Here is a 14,742-nt window from a genome sequence, read left to right on the forward strand (position 1 = left end):
TCCAGTTCCAAGAAGCTTTCTTGCCCACCCAGGCCACAGTGACATTTCCTCTCCTTAAAGTTCTATAAGACTTACTGTACAGAGCGTGTCTACTGCCTAGGGTGGGTATTTTCCTATAGGTACAACACCCGTTCCTGATTTTCCTGCCTAGAAGGTCACCTAGCTAGATATAGTAATGGCTTCCATGGCTTTATAGGACTCATGGAGTCTTAAGAGGTCACTGTCTGCACAGATAAAGTGTGCAAGCAATTGTTGTCTGTGCATAATTCTGGCTACTCTGTTTTAGGAGGCTCATGGTGAGACGTGCAGCTGACTTGAAGTGCACCAAATTGCTCTTTAACCAAGTAAAGGGAAGATGGCTGGTCCAATAAGTCATGTTTGCAAGGCGCTCCCAAACCAGGGGAAGTCTGTTCGTGCTAATGCTGTCAAGTTTTCTCTTTCTCTGTCTCACTTCCTGCACAACCCCCCACGTATACACAAAGTACACACACACTACACATGGAACCCCTCCCAACTCCCCCAAATAGCCCTCCAGTGATAACTCTGGTTTAATCAATCTAGAAATATGACTAGTATCAAAAATATCCCCGTCAGATTGCAACCGACTCTGGGGCTCCATGTGCTGGCTCCCAGCCAGCCAGCCGCTATTCATGCTGGCAAGGCACAGTTTAAAAAAGGAAAGGCTTCTATAAGCTCAAAAGAATGCGTGGTGACAGTCGAGGCTAAGCACTTTCCGGCTGGGTTCACAGGGGCATCTATTTTGGCGTCCTGGCCTCCCCTGTGTCAGGGGGAGGAGAGAGGGAGAGATCAAGTGCATGGACCTACCTGGCTGCTGGAACATCAGCATATTCTGTGGAGAAGTGTGCACAGGCAACGAGCGGGTCCTTTGGACTGAGCTGTGGGTGCGGCTTGGCATGCTGTTGCTGCCCCCAGGATTGGCAAACCAGAGGTTCTAATGAGAAATGCAAAAGGGGAACCATTAGTCCAGACAGGGGAGGGGGTGCAGAGCAGGGCTACCGGCCAGAATTCAAGAGGCAAATACCCCTGGAGAACTCTTTGCTAACTTCTGGAAAAAGGCTTGCAGGCTACCCATCTGCATATTTATAGAGAGGGGGTTTAGATTCCATTCATTTTTATCCCCCTCTCCAAGCCCCGGGCCTCTCTAAGCCCCAGCTTAATCTGGACAGCTCTCTCCCTTACTATCTCCAAAACTCTTTTTATCCCTTTTGTTGCCTTTGCTTTTCCTATCACTTTTTTCAGGGATGGGAAGAGTTCTATAAATGTTTGCAACGAAGAGCACAAACTATTTCAAGGCTCTCATTTGATTTTCCTTTTGAGATTCTTACAACTTACTACAAAGCGAGGGGGAGAAAAAAGAATCTTTCAGCTGGCAACGAGCTGGCACACTTAGCTTGCGTTTATTATCACGCGGGTGTCCTAGTGGTGACTTCCTCTTGAACTGATTTGGGGCTTCCCACAACAGTCAGATAGTGGGGCTCTCTCATACCTTGTCCTGTCCCCTGGGGCATAAATGCTGCCCATTTTGCCTGGAGCTGTTTTCCTGTTTTTAAACCAATCTGCCATCCCTAAGTTCCTCATGACAACCCAGGCCCACTTGTGTCCCTCTACTCCCAGCCCCAACCTGCAGAGCCCCACACAGCTGGGCACACAGGTGCAATGCATTGGGTGGGGTAGGGAAACAGGACTTTGGGGTGAGGAGCTTTGGGATGGAAGTCAGCTCTATACCACATAGCAAAGACCTCTGGGCAGCCTGGCCTTGAATAGGCAGAGAATGTTCCAGCTCTCCCTTGGTAGCCTCTCTTAGGCTCCTCTTTGGATTCCCCATCACAGCTGGGACTGTGACAAAGGAGCTATCTTCTATGAATAAAAAGGCTGAGAAAGCTCCTTAGATGCTCAGGCTCCTCTGGAACCCAGATCTGGGAGGTGTTGAGGTCTGCTGGGTCAGGTAAAGGAGCCAGACAAATAAAAGATAGGTCTCGCAGTGCTTCCTCAAGGCCCCCATGTGCAGGGCCCACACAATAAAAGGTTAACGTGGTTATAGGGCGTCTTAAATAAATCCACATGAAGCCAGGTACAGCCATGTTAATTGCTGTGTCTCCCAGAGAAACAGTGCAAACAGCTGGTTCCCTCCCAGCATAGGGCCACGTGTATCTCACTGCGGCCTTCCCTTGGCCTCTCCACTCACCTCGGGGGTCAGGTGGGGGTAGGTCCTGAAGCCTCAGGCCCTGAGCCTGGCTGCCCACCCTTCTTCTTGGGGCAGAACAAACCTGTCTTCCTTGTTTCATGATGGCGGGGTTGGCTGTGGTATTGCGCTGGGTGGAGCTGACAAATCCACTGGTACCCAAGAGGCCAAGGCGGGCAGAAGGGACGTTCCGGGAGGGGATCTGGTACTGGCGTGGGTTCCGTCTGCCCATACCACCGCCTACAGAGCTGGGTGTCGGGAGGGAGTTGGACTGCCCAAAGCCGCGACTGTGAGAGGGAACAGAGAAGAATGGGGAGACTGTCAGTCACCCTTAGCCCTTCCCAAACCCAGGTTGCCAGTGGGATGCCTCCTTGGAACCTGCCTACATTTTGACAGTTGTGAGGTCTATCTAGGGGCAGGGGTGGTTCTGTGCCAGGAAAGGGCTATGATTAAAGTGACAGCTAAGAGACATCCGAGAGTGACTATCATGTGCACCATCCTGGGACTATCACGTTAATTCTTCAGTTCTCACGACAACCCTACGAAGTAGGTGCTCTATCCTCTGTTACAGCTGGAGAAATAAAACAGGAAGCTTAACAATTTTGCAGAGGTCACACAGACAGCAGGCAACAGCGCTGCAATATGTGCCTAGGAAGTTAACCAGGGTGTTCTTCAGCTTTCTTCCGTGCTGGATTCCAGGGCCCTGAGCACTCACGTGCCCATCAAGAAGCCACACAGCACAAAAGCAGCCGAGCCAGGATCAGTGCTCCTTCCGTCACACCACAGTCTTTCTGATGTCTGTCTGTATGGCACACTTGGAGGGAGTAGCCAGTGAGCCCCACTAAGATGTAAGCTTCAAGAGAGAAAACATGGTGTCTGTCCTCATCAGTCCTGTATGTCCCATGCCTGAGTCAGCTCCTGGTACAGCAAGTGCACGTTGAATGAACGAATGAATCGCTGTCATCATGATGCTTCTTCTCCCTGTGGAAAAGCTGACCCCACATCTGGGGCTCTGACTCCCAGGTTGAGAGTAGGGAAGGGGAACGGAGATGATGATGTTTGCAAGTGCTCCAGACCTAGGATGCTGACAGCTCCCCACTCCACAGACCCTTCCTGCAGAAAGATCGGGAGGTTGCGTGCTTTCCCACATGGACCTACGTAGGCTGCCAGGGACCCCTGGCATTGAACTCGGATGCTGTACTCCCATTGCTCCAGTGACCTCAGCGCCCAAGAACTCATCCTCTCCAACAATGCCTCAGGTTCTGGGAGGGTACACAGCAGCCAGTAGGGTTTCAGGAACCAGCACATTCCTTCCAAGAAGAGTCAGCTTTAGTCATTCACTGGTGTTTAACTCACAGTGCTTTACCTCCAACAGCCACAAGATGGAACAGACTTGCTTTCCCAGCCACACAGGGGAGGTCTGTACCAAACCTGTGAGGAGACTCCAGGAGACAGGGCTGACGTAGTTTAACCAGTTGAAGATGATTGGGGGCAGGGGTGCTGTAAAACAGTCATTTCCTGAGAAAGGGTTGTGGGGGGTGGAGAGGGGCATCTAAGCCATGAGCACTGTTAATCTCAGAGAATGTTTTCTCTTCTTCCCAGAATGCCTAAATTTCCAAGGGGGAAAGGGGGTGCGGAAGAGAATTCCATGGGTGAGCTGGCTGCAATTGGTTTCTGGACTTGTGTCTTTCCACTTCCAGGTTTTTGTGGCCAAGGAAAGGATTCCTGATTTCTGTCAGGGGCTCATCTGTGTGTGGTAAGAAGGACACTCATGGGTTCTACGTACCTAGCTCATCTTTTCCCACCTCCTTCTTTTTACTAGCATTAAAATTTTTTGGTTTGAAAGAAGAAATTTGGGCCAGGAGGGGATAAAAGTAATTTCACGTGATCTAGGAGACCTCTTTTGAGAAGGATAGTCTGAGATCCATGACAAGTGGAAACAAGGATCAAGTGGTTTTGTTTTTTTTTTTAACTATGAAGACTAGTCCTTTGGTTTTTAGAGTTGGAATATTGGCCACCTGGTAGATGATTCAGTATTCTAAGACTTCTCCTTATTTAGTGCAGATAGCTTTTTTGCTCATTTTCCTTTTCGGTTGGATTTTTAAAAAGCTATTTCATATGCAAAATACAGTAGTCAGTGAGTGATGCTAAAATGATTTGTGCTTCCAGGAAGGGCAAGACTATATTCTTGAGCAATGTGGGCAGAGGATTCTGCTATGGGACACTTGGTCACTGAAGACAGGAGGGCTCTAAGAACTCCTAAAGTTAGGATGCATGAGTTGGGCTGTATGCAGCAGGTAGAGCCCAGAACATTTTGGGGTCAGGATAGATGAGGGGGCAGAATTTGGATAGGTTACCTTTCTAATGTCTGTGAGGCCCTACTGTGACATACTTAGTTGGTTATTACAAAGCCAGGGTTGTTGAGGGTTGCCACTTCTGGCAACCAGAGTCAGTGCTTAGGTTACTTAAGACCACTAGGCTTAATGACATAATCATTCTCTCTGGGGAGAGAACCAAGTGACACAAGTAAGTTTTCATTCCTTATCCTTTTTTTTTTTAACATATTTTTTAAAATTTTTACTTATTTTTGAGAGAGAGAGAGTGTGAGCAGGGGAGGAGCAGAGAGAGGGAGACACAGAATCTGAAGTAGGCTCTAGGCTCTGAGTTGTCAGCACAGAGCCCAACACAGGGCTTGAACTCATGGACCGTGAGATCATGACCTGAGCTGAAGTCGGATGCTTTAACCGACTGAGCCACCCAGACACCCCTCATTCCTTATTCTTTTACTCTGCCCACCTCTGCTTTCCTAAATCTGACCATCTGATTTCATTACGTTGAAATGCGTGAAAAGACTGAGAAAATAACATTAATAAGAACAAACTAATTGGGGATTTGTGATAATTCATGCAGGGGCTGGGCTGCAGTTACCTTTGTACTATGGGAGGAACAGGTCTTCAAAGCAAATTAATAGGATAAAAAGATCTCATTAATAGCATAAAAAGGGGTAATATAAATGAGAACAAATTATTTTCTAGAGCCTTAGCAACTTCCAATTGAACATCCACAATTGATGACTGAATTTATTCTTATCAATAAAAACAGGTCCATCAAGATTCCAATATGGCAAACCTTGGGTAGCCCAAGACAAACGTTAGTTAATAACACTCTGGAGAGGTCAGGTTTAATGGGAACTCTCATATGGACCAAGGACAAAGCAGAGCAGACAGAGGCAGGGGATGACAGTCTTGAGAGAAGCAAAGAGCTTAATTCATCTTTATCCTCTAAAGTCCTTCTTCCCCTTGGAACTTGTTTCCTGAGGGCTTGGTGTTGGCAAGAGGGTCTGGAACCTCATCCTCTCGCTTGAGAGAGATGCACTGTTGCCCTTATAAGGAGAGCGAGCCTGGGAAGGGGGTAGTCCCTGAGATGGGAGGCCTGTGAGCAGGCCTTGCCTTTTACCTGGGCCCCTGACAATCCTCAGGGTGCACAGGTGGTCCAGTCCATCCCACCAGGAAGGGCAACCCCAGAGAGCTTGGAGACAGGGAGCTGCCACAAAGAGGGCTGCTCTTCCTGATTGTTTTTTCTACACATCAGCTGGAGTCTGTGAGAGCTGCTTGGCATGTGGCATGTACAACGGTTAAGAGCACTGACTCTGCAGCTGGTGCTGGCTTGCCTGGTCCAAATCCTGGATGCCACTGCCTACAGACGCCTCTATAAATTGAAGTTAATAATAGCAACTCTACCTCATATGGTTGTTGCAAGGATTATATGTATTAATATTCCTAAAATGCTTGGATACCACTTGGCACATAGTACTAAATGTTTGTCTAATAAATAACGGTGTTATATATGCTAGAATATGATAACACTTCAATGTTTACATTAATCTTTAATGAAAGGTTTTCATAAATCCCAACTATCCTTATCTCCCTTAAATAATGTGAAATAGTGATGTTTTAAGGCACACTTATGCAAATAAATGCCAAAGTTTTTTAACAACACAGAGCTTCTCTATATACACGAAGAAATGAATTCAGAACTCTTTAGGTACAAGTGAAAAAATTATCTGCTCATGTTTAAAAATGTACAACAGAAAGTTGATTTTTCAGGATGTTTGTACATCAGTCTTTTGTCTCCCCCCAACTCCCTGTCATTGTTGAAGGCTTTACCCCACCCCCCCCTTGATTCTTCCCCTGGATTGTCACTGTAATTCACCTTTAATATGCAGTTGGATTCTTTAATTTAAAACCAGATTAAGGTAATGGGTTCTAAAGTACAACGAGGCTTATTTTTAACTGCATCCAAGAAGCTGAAGTACTATGAAAAATCAAGAGTGGTACTGCTCCACTCTTAGATTGCAGCTCAGACCAAAATAGACCAGCACTGGGCTCTTCACCCTGCCACCAACTATAATTAGCTAGTCTGCAGCTAGAAGGAAGAAAAAATGACACTACCTTGTAAGGTGCTAATAGAACCCATTTTTGTCCTTTCAGGGCCCCCTCTTGTGGATCAACCGCCAGTTGTTTTGTGGGCATTCATTAAATCATACCCGTCCCCTCTGGACTAATACCGTCATTTTGATCATGTAAACTGAGTTACAAAAGATCATGTTCAGTTCTTTTTCTGGGCATGCTTTCTCTCCATAGCCTTTTCCCAACCCCGTCTGTTTAAGGGATCTCCAATTCCCCACAGGGCATCCTTGTGGACAAGGGATGATGATGCCTGCCATAGTCCTGCCCAGGAACCCAGGCAGGCAGTGAAACACCAGGGAACCACCGTGCATTAAGAAGAACAAAATCCCAACATACTTTCTTTGCTGTCGATATCCTGATATGTCTAGAAGGGTTTTCCGAGGGAAAGACCGAAAGAGCTTCTGCACCTGCTGTTTCCATGACAACAATCTTTTTTTCTGAGTCTCTGTAAATGCCTGCAAAAACAAACAGGACTTTTTAATGGGTGGCGCAGCCTGGCATTAGAGGGAGAAACATGCAATTAATAGGGGGAACATCGGAGTCTCTGGCAGTTGCCTTTTCTTCACCTGCTCCCTACTTGATCCAAATGGCAGTCAGTTTCACTTGGGAGCCACCTGTACCAACAATTCAAGTTATTTGTCATTGGAGGTGCCTGGTAAAGTACATGCATTAAGCTTTTGACAACCCTTGTTTTTGGTTGCATTTCTGGCAGATCCATACTCACTTTCCCCTTCCTCCTGACTCTACTCTGGACTCTACAGATTAACCAAGAATGAATTGCAAAATGGACTGTTGAATACTCTGGCTTTTGCAGGCCCCCTATGTGTTCATAATCAATGGAAATGCTAAACCACTTCAAAAATCAATCTGCTTGATGGTGTGTGGTCACCCTGGAGTGGTCTTCAGGGTTTCAGAAAATGGAAGAATAGTCTCTGCTATGTTATACTATACTATACTATACTATACTATACTATACTATACTATACATCAGGATAGGTGCACTGGGGGTTTTATAGGGCATGGGGCTTTGCTGAGAAATCTCTAGTTAAAGGATCCTGTGCCCTACAAAAACCCCAGTGCACCAATCCTGACCTAAATTTTGCCTAAAGTTTAGGAAAATCGGTAGATCTGATGCCTTCTCAAATCCTTTTTAGTAAAATTGGCATTGAGGGGGTGTTTTGCCTGCTTCATAACACACTGACATCTGTATTATGCCTTCTTTTGTGTATGCTGAAGTCCAGGGAAAGACTTTATAGGGGTTATGAGTCCCCAAGGCAGACACACTCAAATCTGTGTTATATTAGAATCCCTCAAGAAGACCTAGACCCCTTCCCACATACCTAGAGCCTGATATAGGAGATCTGGAGAGGAGTCCAGGTGATGTTTGCAACAAGTGCCCTGGTAATTCTGCTGCAGATGGAACACGGACATTTGGCATTCTAGATGGTTTGAGGACCCTACGTGCAATATAGAAATCCCCTGGCGGGAGACTAGAACGGTGGCCCACACCCTGTGGGAGACCCATCAGCTTTGATTGATTAGCAGTAACAATGATGGAGATAACATACCCATGTACTTTTGTCAATAAGACAGAAAATCCTTTAAGTAGCAATAAACTATTACTTAGAGTAACAGACTATATGACTACTTTCCAAAAAGGAAACTGATTCCTTAAACAGAGAAAAAAAATGACAGCTTAATTTTCTCCAGATGACATTTAATCTTTAAGGACCTAAACACAGGGGAGCTATGTGAACAAAAAAGCAAAAAGATGTTAGTTATATTGCAAAAAAATTATTGACTTGCAAACCCCTTCCTGCTGGATGACCTTAGCCAGACACATTTAAGGATATCCACTAAAGGAGGTCTACCCAACCCAGAGATTCCATGCCTCATTAAAGAGGTGCAGACACTGCTTAAGGTACATGGTAGGATGGTCTCATGGTTACAAGGTAAGGACATGGTTCTACTCTGTGGTCCCTTCTCATTTGTTGGTAATGCTTGGTGAGTGTCCACCTATACATGAATGTCTGAAAACTTGAAAGGCAAGCATCGCTGCTAGACTAATAAAGGGATGGATAGATTCTCCTTTTGACTGGCTTATTCTGCCAAAGTTTGAGAACACAGGATGCAGGTGCACTGATCAAGATGACTTGGGGAGGAGAGTCCAGCCCAGTTGGTTGGAGGAAGGCTCTGGATGGATACGGACAGGGTTTGAATCCCTGCATACCCTTATGCGAGTTCCTTTACCTGAGACTCGGTTCCTTCTAAAAACCGTGGATAATAATATCTCCCTCAAAAAGACGTAAGGATTAAATGAGACAACACATGAAATGCAATTAGAATACTTAGAACATACCCGACTGTTAGTAATGGTTCAATAACTGCTGCTCATAGATACTCTAGCCAGGGTTTTTTTGGTTGTGCAAACCAGCCCTTTGGTGGTGGTGTATGAATGTTTGTCACATATGGTATTTAGCAATCACCTTTAGCCCCCAACAAATGATTTCAAGTTGTCAAAACTGTAATACCGAGCTGGTCTAGGGCCAGCCTGAAGGACAGCTGGCCTGAGTTTCCAAGTGACAAAGGAGGAAATGGCTTACTTTATAGACATGCATTCAAAGTGCTTCCAAGGACATTTCCAAGAAGGTGGAAATGTTTATATCCCACCCCCCAGCCCCAGAGAGGTCAGCTCATTCATTCAACACTGGCACCAGGCTCATTTAGTTCTGGGTTGCAGATAGAATCAAGCCCCTTAGCCATGCTGAGTGAGTGTGGTGGCCAATTCTCAGTCCTGGAGGCTGCAGCTGGGAGGCACAGAGAGGAGCTGGGTCATGGCTGGCAATGAGCGATTTCCAGAAGCTGGTCTGTGTGTGTGTGTGTGTGTGTGTCTGCAAAGTAGCACTCCATCATGGGAGCTCCACTGTCAACTGGGATGGCTGACACATGACCTCAGCCATTCCACTGGCAGCTCTGGGTTGGGCTGGTAGCAGCTTCCTCAGGGACTGGAGGGGAAGGAACCTCCATAGTACAGATTGACATAGCCAGTCAGCCACTTCCAAGTCCTGTGTCACGATCAGGGCCAAACCAATGAGTCTGTATAGAAGAAGATGGCTAGGGTGTGCCCCACAGCTTTTGTGGCGGGATTAAAATAAGGCTCATAAAAGGGGCAAGAACTCCTCTCTGCAGAACCTCCTGGAGATGGTGAGGAGGCAAGAAGCCAGGGATTATAATGCAGCAAAGTAGTCTCAGAAATGAAATTCAGAACTTTCCTGTCCTCCCTTCTGTTACTCTAGGGAGTTGGTCCCTTTGTCCCTGGGAGGAAGGAAAGTGTCTAGGTTCGGTCAACATCCTGTCCAGTCAGGTAAGGAATAGCACATTCGGGCTGTGAAAGGGAGTCCTGTTTCGTGGAGCCCAGGTATAAACCTCAGCCAGGATGGAGACTGCGTGCTTCGACAGGGCCTCACAGGGAGGAGGTGTTCTGCCCAACAGAATAACCCAAGCCTGTGGAAAATCATTCAGACACGTTTCCTCTTTCTTGAACTAAAATAATAATAAAAGGTCTTGCACAGCATTTTCCCTTCCAAAGCAGAGTACAGTCCTCTCCATCCGGACATGAATTCAGGCAAGCAGACATAGCATAAGCCCCTTTCTGCCTGTGACTCCCACCAGCCACAGGTCCCTCTACTGCAGTTGAGGCCTCTTGCCAGCAGATGAGTCCACATGGTGCCATCTTTGCATTTAATCACTTGGGCAGGCAGGGAGAAAAAAAACTAGGCATTTTCTAAATATTCTAAGGAAATGGAAAAGAGAGCCAGGCTGCGCAAGGAGGGCATGCACAGTGGCAGGAAAGTGAGAAGCATCAGGCCACAGCTTTGGGGCTGGTGGAGACCAATTAGGAAGCTTGTGCACTGTCCAACGGAGGCAGCTGGAGGGCTCATTATTTTGTCTTGCGGGCTCAGCCGACTTGAGGCAAGATGGAAAGTAACTTGTAACTTGGTTACAAGTATCCTGAAGGTTTGGTGTGAGTGTGGGCATGGCAGAGGATGCAAGGTTCTAGTTCCTTTATATAAATTTAAATCCTCCCCTTATCAGTCCCCCCCAAACCCACTCCAAACATACTCCCCCCCCCCCCCAGTAAGACACAGAGCTCTCCAAATGCTGTTCTTTCTGCCTGGAGCGCTCCCACCTACTTAGGTGAGTCTTTACCACCAAGACCCCAGCTTGCCTTTCAGACCTAGCTTGGGGACAGTTCCTCTGAGGAAAAGCAATTTCCGGTTCTGGATTTGGTGGCCCTGCTCCTCATCTGGGCTCCATAGGATGCCAGGACAGCCTTATCCTCATGTATGTGATGACCTGGTTTCCTTTTGTCTCCCCTGCTACCCTCATACCATAAGCTACATAGTCAGGGATGGGGTCTGGGTGCTTAATAAGGATCTGTGGAATGAATGAGTTCTAAAATTCTTCAACACGTTCTTGCCTTCTTTTCTTCCTGTTGCTTTTTGCTGGCCAAAACAAGTAGGGTGACAGGATTGCACATAGCAAAGAGTCAGTTGGGGACTGTGGAGAGGGACACAAGAATTTGCTCTGCTGAGAGAGGAAATAGCAAAAAGGAGAGTTTAGGGGACACTGTGGGTCAGTGGCTGGGAAGGAAACCCAGAAGGAGACCATAACCTGCACGTGACGGGCGGGCGGGAGTCAGACTGCAGAAGGGTGGGGGCCCAGGGAACTGGCCTTTGACAGATGGGCCTGTGTGGCAGCTGGCAGGGTGAGGGCAGTGTGAGTGGGGCAGTGGGTAAGGGGGACAGACCTCTGTGCCAGGTGTCTCCCTTCACTGGGGCCCACTGCACTTCTGGGGCTCTGGCTGCTAACCTAGCAAAGGTGAGGAGACTTGGGGGCCTTTGCCACCTTGTTCTAACGTTAAAGTCCCAAAGAAAGACCTCAGTGCTAAGTTTTTCCAAAGCCTACACTGTGACTCTTGTGTCTATGACTCTTTGAGGGGGTGCTCCCAAGAAACTACTGGAGTCTTGGGTCCGAGACACAATCCCCTGTCCCCACATGGGCCTCAGGGCAGCTGCCAGGGCAGGCGGCTGCTCCCGCCCAGCAGTGTCCAGGACCCGGTCTGCTCCATCAGGAAGACTGCACTTGCACTGAGTCTAATGGGAACACCTCCAGCCGGCCTCAGTCCTCCTTCAAAAGGACATGTGGCTCAACACAATTCCTATAAAAATCACAAATCAGACCACACACAAACACATGATTTTTTTTTTTTTTTGCACGCTCTCTCACCCTCCCTCAACTTTCCCTGAGCCAAAAGACAAAATGTTTCAACACAAAATTTTAAAAGGACTTGAAAACGCCAAAACTAGGTGGCAGGGTTGAGTGTTAACCACCTCAGGCTCGGTCACTCAGGGATTCTTCCATAGCCAGAAGTTTCTCTCAGGCATTCACCCTTACATCAGAGCTCAGTCTAGATGAATCTCGACACCAAAGTCACATACAGGCTGTGCTTAGGTTTGAAGCCACCATAGCTGGGTTCTGCCCAGGCTATGATTAATGCCTGCCTACCCTTCAAAAACAAGTTGTTGGGAGACCCAAGTGATCACATCACAGAAACTCTGAGAACCATTTCTAAGCAATGAGAAAAACAGTTTTGTGAAATCCATTACTACTCACCTCATGAATTAGACACTTGTCTATGAGCTGTAAATAGGAACTTATATTTTCCTCATCAGGTCTGGAGACCAAGAGCTGTGTGCACACTGTGAATTAAAAAAAAAATAGAGAAGATGAATTAGAAACATGCAAACCCATTCTAACCTCGGAGATCTGTCTCTGATTTCCTTTCAGGACCAATATTTTGAGAGGTATGTGTGCCTGTGGCTTTACGTAAGGTTCACAAAAAAGGCCAGGAGGCTCCTCATTCCACTGAAGTCAAAGGCTTGGTCACCACAGGAGCCCTCGCTTTGAGAAGCCCCTTCGCTTAATTCCAGGCATACCATTCTATATTAAGCCTTCTGCAATCCAGCCTGAGACACTCTGGGAGAAGAATGCAGCCGTGTCCTGAGCTCTATCTTTGAAAGAGTCTCCTTTGGAGAAGAGAGTTCAAAGGCATCAAAGACCATCAACGTTCTCAGAAAGCAGTCTTCATAATTTGATGAATGAACTGTGCGCCTCATTTGGAGGAATGAGTCTGGCACATCTTTTAGGACATGAGGTGTGTGGGCACACACATGGGCAGGAGCCCGCTACTCCGTCATTGGAGGGTTATTTTCTCAAAGTGGTAACACACCTTTATACACACACAAGTTCACCTACACACTCAAGAAACTGAAGCAATAAGACCGAGCAGAGTCAGTCAGCAAGGAGAGTGCACACCCCCACTGGGATTCTCATGACCCCGATATCATAGCCCATTCTAATCTCATCCTAGAGGCTGTGATGCTCTGATTTTGATGGGGGTGTTTAGAAGGCTGCGGTAGAGGTGGTTGGACAAAAGATGTCAGAAGTGAAAATGCCTTGCACTCAAGGAGACCAAGCTTGAAACCTGGGCATAATGATTCCTTTCTCTTCCTAATCCTGAATAACCAGTGTGTCACAGAATCCCACTTATATCATGTCTTTGCACATAGATTTTCAGTACAGCATTGTTTGTAGTAACAAAAACTTGAAAACCACCTCAGTGTCCATTAACTGGGGTCCTGTTAAATTATACTTTTTGCATATAGTGGAACAGTATGCAACATTTAAAAAAGAATAGGGTGGTGATATTGTATGGATAGAAATACTAAAAGTATATAATGTAGGAAAAACTAGCTGCAGAAAAATGTATAAACAACACCTGTTTGTGTGTGAAAAGGATTCTCATGTGCTTGTATACGATTAGTACAAAGTTCCTGAAGGGATGTTCTAAACCTGTTTATAGCAGTCACCTCTGCAGAGGAAGATGGCAGGGCTTGGGGGACAGGTTATTTTTCACTTTCCATCATCTTGTTTAGTTTTGATTTTTTATGTTGAGCATGGATTTATAATTTATTTGAAAGTAGCTAAACTGTAACAAGTAGCCATGCCAGAGAAGTTCGGGTCTCCGAGCCCACCAGGGGTTACACTCAGGTATCCACTCCCACATGTATCTTTACCCAGGGGGTCATCTGTTCTAATCCCACACTGTGAAGAGCCCCCATCCGGGGTGGGAGGTTGGGAGGTAGAGAGAGCTAGGAGGTGAGTGGGAGGAGACCAGGGACCCACCCTGGCCATCTCAGCTCAAAGGGATGATACAAGTCTCCTCTGAACCAGATTCCTATGGAGGTAAGTCTTTTTTTTTTTTTTTAGGATGTGGGCACATGGGAAGTTTCTCACTGCACCTCTAAGACTCAGGTGTCCATTTCTTTTGGTAAAAACTTGTTTTCTTTAAAATGATCTGGGGGCGCCTGGGTGGCTCAGTCGGTTAAGCATCCGACTTCGGCTCAGGTCATGATCTCACGGTCCGTGGGTTCGAGCCCCGCGTCGGGCTCTGTGCTGACAGCTCAGAGCCTGGAGCCTGTTTCAGATTCTGTGTCTCCCTCTTTCTCTGACCCTCCCCTGTTCATGCTCTGCCTCTCTCTGTCTCAAAAATAAATAAATGTTAAAAAAATAAAAAAAAATAAAATAAAATGATCTGAAATATTGGACAATAAAGAAGAAAAAATTGTTTCTTCTTCCCAAAGGAAAAGTACTGGCATTCATTGCGTTTTTAAAATAATCACACTTTCTTGTGATTACACGGGGTGTGGGACACCCCGTGTAAGCGCAAATTATTCTAGCACTGGACCTTTCAAAGATAATCACGTAGTCACTGTGCCACGCACGGGGGAGGTAGAAAGAGTGCTCCTACCCAAAGAATCACATGAGAATTCAGTCTGCCCTCCAGACAGGTACACAGCATGGCTATGGTGCCTTCAAAGAGTAGTCTGTATTAAGTAAGGGAAGGGCTGACTTCCTTCTGCCCGCAGGCCCAGAGGCCCAATGAGCACTCACTCTGCTAGGAGGGCCCAGCTTTGAGGGAGTGGAAGAGAAAAGGAGACAGGGTTA

At 46.6% G+C, this 14,742-nt stretch overlaps 1 protein-coding gene across 2 annotated transcripts in view; it reads right to left on the minus strand.

Moving 5' to 3' along the window:
• The window catches only part of SAMD4A (sterile alpha motif domain containing 4A), a 208,918-nt gene that overhangs the window by 13,183 nt on the left and 180,993 nt on the right, over positions 1–14,742 (minus strand). For both annotated transcript variants that reach the window (XM_047079630.1, XM_047079629.1), the window contains 4 exons: positions 12,349–12,434; positions 7,009–7,127; positions 2,289–2,490; positions 826–952 (listed from right to left, as the gene is read on the minus strand). In XM_047079630.1, coding sequence (XP_046935586.1) covers positions 826–952; positions 2,289–2,490; positions 7,009–7,127; positions 12,349–12,434 — 534 coding nt within the window. The remainder of the gene's footprint in view (positions 1–825; positions 953–2,288; positions 2,491–7,008; positions 7,128–12,348; positions 12,435–14,742) is intronic.

The sequence above is a fragment of the Lynx rufus genome, unplaced genomic scaffold, assembly GCF_022079265.1.
Source record: "Lynx rufus isolate CCGP_SWC_20201006 ecotype Redwood Valley unplaced genomic scaffold, mLynRuf1.p SCAF_17, whole genome shotgun sequence".
Classification (NCBI taxonomy): Eukaryota; Metazoa; Chordata; class Mammalia; order Carnivora; family Felidae; genus Lynx; species Lynx rufus.